Source organism: Mustela nigripes, chromosome 1 (genome assembly GCF_022355385.1).
Source record: "Mustela nigripes isolate SB6536 chromosome 1, MUSNIG.SB6536, whole genome shotgun sequence".
Classification (NCBI taxonomy): Eukaryota; Metazoa; Chordata; class Mammalia; order Carnivora; family Mustelidae; genus Mustela; species Mustela nigripes.
Window position 1 is genome coordinate 364,014 of NC_081557.1, and position 5,127 is coordinate 369,140.

General features: G+C 68.6%; 1 protein-coding gene across 1 annotated transcript; it reads right to left on the minus strand.

Moving 5' to 3' along the window:
* Positions 1–32: 32 nt before the first annotated feature.
* Positions 33–3,096, minus strand: IRF7 (interferon regulatory factor 7). The gene is made up of 9 exons (XM_059397684.1): positions 3,018–3,096; positions 2,776–2,938; positions 2,465–2,684; positions 2,122–2,174; positions 1,820–2,027; positions 1,547–1,624; positions 991–1,473; positions 779–897; positions 33–689 (listed from the first exon to the last, which is right to left on the minus strand). Exons 1-9 carry the CDS (start codon positions 3,035–3,037, stop codon positions 534–536), a joined length of 1,500 nt encoding a protein of 499 aa, XP_059253667.1. The 5' UTR covers positions 3,038–3,096; the 3' UTR covers positions 33–533.
* Positions 3,097–5,127: the final 2,031 nt, after the last annotated feature.

Here is a 5,127-nt window from a genome sequence, read left to right on the forward strand (position 1 = left end):
CTTGATTGACTCAGTACTTGAAAGTCAAAGGCTTTGGTATCAGGAGGGGCCTGGCGGGTGGAAGGAGCTCCTTGACCCCTCGCCGATGGCCTGATTTTATTCTCTGGAGTAAGGAGGGAAGGCCGTGCCCAGCCCTCTGTTAGCTCTGTAAGTGACACGCGTGTTCGCTGCCTCCCTCCAGCAGAGCGCGGTGTGGGTGGGTCTGGAAGCCGGCGGGGCGGGGGCTGCACACAGCACAGAGTCGACCCTCCGTGGTGCCCCTCCCCAGCACCTGCAGGGGCTGATGCCTTCTGTCCCCGGGGCGTTTTGTATTCTCTGAGTAGAGTTTGTTGGCTCTAAAGCGTGTGGCCTGTTTTTTCATTGTGAAGACGGAGGAGGGCGGGCGGGGCAGGGTGGTCGCCTCGCGTCCTGGGCCTGTAGGTGTTGGGGGCTCCCGGAAGGCTGCTGCCCCTTCTGAGCCCGAGCCCACCCCTGCACAGGACACCAGCACTGACTCTTGAGGCCTTTTTCTTGGCTTGGAGACGGGCCGGCCCTCAGGCAGGCTGCTGCACCTCCATGAGGAAGCACTCCAGGTCCTCGTAGAGGCTGTTGGAGCTGGACAGGCAGAGGCCAAGGCTGCTGCTGTCCAGGGAGGACACCCCTTCTCTCTGCACGTACTCCAGGTGCGCCCGGCACAGCCACGGCTCCAGCTGTGGGCAGGGTGTCATCAGTACAGACAAACAGGACAGGACAGACAGGGGCTGTGTGCGGCCTTGCCTCCCGGAACCCCAAGCCTCACCTTCACCAGCACCAGGCTCTTCTCCTTGGGCCTCCCAGCTGACAGGTCCTGCCCGAAACCCAGGTAGATGGTGTAGTGCGGGGAGCCCGGACGCCAGCGAGCCCGGAACTCCATCATCTCTGCAGGGGGGAGCTCCGGTGAGCGGGGTGGGGGGGGCAGGAGGACGGGCGCGGGCAGGGATGGCGCGGCCCCAAGTCTGCTGCATCACTGACCTCGGAAGAAGGTGCTGAAGTCGAAGATGGGGGTGTCTTGGTTCCTTTGCAGCAGGCGGGGGGGTGTGGAAGGGCTGGCCGAGCCCAGGGGTCCTCCCACCTCCCAGTAGACCTTGCATTTGCCCCGGCGCCGGGCCCACAGCCTACAGCCCCGGAGCTCCAGCTGCAGTCCCGGGGCCACGTGCTGCAGCAGCTTCTCGGTGTAGTGCATCTGCTTCTGGTCAGGGAGCTCGGCCGGGCTCGGGAAGGCCACGTGCTGGGGCTCAGTGGCTGTGGTGGCTGGGCCTGGGGATCCGTAAAGGAACACGAAGCTTGGACGCCACACCACCTCCTGCAGCACTGTGCGGCCCTTGTACATGATGGTCACATCCAGGGCCCTCAGGCTGGGCTCTCGGTGCGATCCAGGCTCAGCAGCCACCCCGGGGCAAGGCTCCACCTCTGGTGGAGGCTGCCAGGGCTCCAGGACCCGGGCCAGGCCTGCATCTGGGGAGGAAGGCCCAAGCTGAAACCTGGCCCTCCAGGCCCTCACTCCCGCACACACCCCTCCGGCTCTCACCTGTCTCCTGCGCCTGGTGCACAGGGACCGTGTGTCCTGCCCTTGGCAGAGAAGGCTCCGTGTTTAGGAGCTCCAGGCCTGAGGAGGAAAATGCGCAGTTGGGAGCAGCCAGACAGGCGGGGCTGTGGCCGCCTCCATCTCCACGGGCGTTCTCCCTCCCACCACACCCCTAGCCGCTCCCTCTCCTCTTGGACTCTGCCCTCCCGCCTTCGCCCCCCCCCCCCCCATGGAACTCTGCAAGGCTGAGCGCCCCCACCAGACACAGCCTCTCACCGGGAGCCTCTGGGGGCACCGGGTCCCCCACCCATGCAGCTTCCAGCAGGTGGGCCTCCAGGCAGCTCTGCTCCAGAGCCTGGAGCAAGAGGTCCCCAGCACTGTCGGCTGCGCCAAAAGGAGGGCTTGGGGCGCCGAGCTCAGGGCTCAGTCCAAGCCCTGGCCTCTCAGCAGCGTCTCCTGCCAGGCATGGCCCTGGGAGCTCACCCTGCAGGGGAGGAGGGGCTGGCGTCAGCAGCTCGCCAGCCCCAGGGAAGACTGGCAGCCCCCACCTGGAAACAAGGAGGGCTGAACAGGCTCACCATCAAGGGCAGGGCGTCTTCAAGGGCCACCTCCCCCTGCTGAGTGCCCGCACCTTACAAGAGAGAATTGAGATCAGGGCAGTATGGGATGAGACTCTGGAGTGGGACGCTTGGGTACGTGTCTCTGGGTAGGCCCTCAGAGCTGCCCCCCCCCACTAATCCCAGCAGTCCCAATCAGCTTTCCCTGCCCTCCCCCAACAACCTGGCACCAGCCTCTCTGAGGCCAGTTTCTGGAAAGCACGGCTCTGCTCGTGGGGTCTGTGTCCAGCGGAGAGCAGAATCCCAGTGCCCTCCCAGCCCCGATCTCTGCCCCAAACGTCCTGCCGCACCCCCGGCTCCTCACCTGTCTCCGCAGGCTCGAAGCTGAGCGCGTACACTTTGTGCGGGTCAGCGGGGTCCCCTGAGTTGTCCTGCAGCATCACGAACCGCTGGGTGCTGTGCAGCGCACAGCGGAAGTTGGTTTTCCAGACGGCCCGGAGCGCGCCCTCCAGGGCCAGCTGGTCACCCCCGCCCCTGCCTTCGCTGCTGCTGGGCGGCCACCTGCCGCGAGCCACCGCCCAGGCCTGGGGGGAGGGACCGACGGTGTGAGCGAGCATGGGGGCGCGCGCCAGGCCCCGGGCCGGCCCTCCCACCCAGCCGGGCTGGGGGTCCCACCTTGAAGATGCGGGAGTCCGCCTCCCCCAGGTCCTTCCGCGAGAAGTGCTTCCAGGGCACGCGGAAGCGCGTGCGGGCCGCGTCCAGCCACCGCAGACCCTCGTAGCGGCCGCTGCTGACCTCCCCCAGGAGCCAGTCTCCGAAGAGCAGGCGCGGGGGCCTCCTGCGGGCGGGGCGGCCGGCGGGTGAGGGTGCGGGCGGCCGGCGGAGTGGCCGCGCAGCGGGGTGGGACGGGGGCTCACCTGTCAGCGGCCGCGGCCATCGCTCGCTGCGCGGGACCGACGCGGGGGACGCGGGGGGCGCGGGGGGCCTCCGCCGGGAGGGGCGGTCACGGCCGCAGCCGGGAAGCGTGGCTCGCGGGTGCCCACGGACGGTGCGGCGCAGGCGCTCCACGTGCGGGGACCCCAGACGCGGCGGAGGGCCGCGGGCCACGACGTTGCCGAGGTGCGGGCTCCGGGCGGCGGCGGCGCGGGGATGAGCACAGCGCGGGGCTGCCGGGGGGCTGCGCGGGCGCCGGGGGTCCCGGGCGTGGAGTCGGCGCCCAGTCCTGGGCGGGAGGGCGCCGTCGGGGCCCCCTTCGGAGACACCGCGGGGGCGGCCGCGGGCTGGGGCGCGCTCCGGGCGCCGGGAAAGCGAAACCGCGCGCCGGGAAAGCGAAACCTAAGCCGAAGCCGGGACCGCTCGCCGCTCGCCACCCGCGGCCCGTCAGCGGGACGACCGCCCCCTCTCCGTCCCGCCCCGACTCCGGGCGCCGGACCCTCCCCACGCGCCGGGCCGCCGGGGCTGGAAGCCTGGTCTCCCGGAGCGGCCGGAACGCGCGCTTTTATGGGGACCGGCCTGCGGGGGGGCGGGGGGGCGGGGCGAGGCTGCAGGTGCAGCCGAGGAAGTCACGTGCTCCGGCGGCGGGGTCCCCTGTGTGCTGGGGGGACGCGTTTCCCAGGCCCCCGCCGAGGCTCCCGGATGCGGGCGGGGGTCGTGCAGGGGCGGCGGGACTGGCGGGTCCTGCGGGGTCCAGTCACTCCTCTCCCTCGAGGAGCCCCCAGCCCCGCACACGCAGGGACGGGGCAGGGCGCCACTGGCAACTCGTGGGGGTGGGGAGGCAGTGGGGTGAACTGAAGACCCCACCCTTCTTCCCTTCTCTTCCCCGGGGAAGTGGGTCGTGGAGGAGAGCGTGGGCCAAGGGGCAGCCCTGCGCTTTGGATTTTTTTTTTTTTTTTTAAGTAGCTTCGCACCCAGAGTAGCGCCAACCAGGGGTATCCCATCGTCCAGACCCCCGCTGAGAGCAAGGTGGGGTGCTCCACCGGCCAAGCCACCCAGGCACCCCGCTGGTTTGGGGTTCTTTAAAGATTTATTTGTGGAAGAGAGAGCTTGCAGGAGCAGAAGGGAGGTCGGAGGGAGAGGGTCTCCGAGCCGGTCCCCGCTGAGTGCGGAGCCCCCTCCTGGCTGGAAGCCAGACCCCGAGATCACCACCTGAAGGGAAATCCAGAGTCCGTGGGTGACCCACGGAGCCAACCAGGCGCCCCCACCCTTCCGCCTTTGTAATCTTAATGAGAATTGTTCAGACAAGAATGCTCACACCCTTGAGAATAAGACATTTGGAAAGCAGTTCGTGGTGGCTTTTCATAGGAAACACGCAGAGGACCCACAAGGGACAGTGAGGAGGGGGTCAGGGAGGAAGTCCAGCCTGCGGTCCTGCCCTGGGGAGGCTGGCAGAGGAGGCTCTGTCCCCCACTCTCTGGCTCTGGTGCCCCTCCTAGCGGGGGTCCACCTGCCGCAATCCTCCTCCCCGCCCATGGCCTGCAGCCACTGCTTCCCAGTCCTGTCACTCAGCCCCTGCACCAAGCCACAGGTGACAGTCCGGAAGCCAGGACCGGGTGCCTCCCCGCCCCGAGTGTTTACTGCCCACAGGGGACCTCACAGGCCCACAGGCTGTCACCCCCCCCGCGAGGTCTCCAGGGAGTTTGCTCAGGTCAAGAATCTCCATGTCAGCTGGGGAGGTGGGGGCCCCGCAGTGCAGGCCTCCCTCCCACCCCCGCGGTCAGGCCTTGAGAGGAACTGAGGCCTCCAGCTGGCGCTAGTGTGGAAAGGCCCACTGCGGGCGGGCACAGCACGTGGTTTACGGGAAGCCCCAGTGCCACCCGGCCCAGGCAGGGGCGGGGCCAGGGATAGGATGCGCCGTCACCTCCCTCGGCCAGCAGCTCGGGGGGGACGACCCTGGCTGGAGGGGCCGCTGACTCTCATGCAGCCGAACTTGGAAACTGTCGCTTTATTGTGCGCATTAGAGTGGGGGCGAGTGGCTGGCAGACATCAGGTCCTGCCCACGGGGGGGGGGGGGGGGGGGGGGGGGGGGGG

Coding starts and splice junctions, on each gene's coding strand:
- IRF7 (XM_059397684.1), bottom strand. CDS start 3,037: ATGGCCGCGGCCGCTGACAG. Junction 2,939..3,017: donor ATGGCCGCGGCCGCTGACAG/GTGAGCCCCCGT, acceptor CCCCGCCCGCAG/GAGGCCCCCGCGCCTGCTCT. Junction 2,028..2,121: donor AAGACGCCCTGCCCTTGATG/GTGAGCCTGTTC, acceptor CCTCCCCTGCAG/GGTGAGCTCCCAGGGCCATG.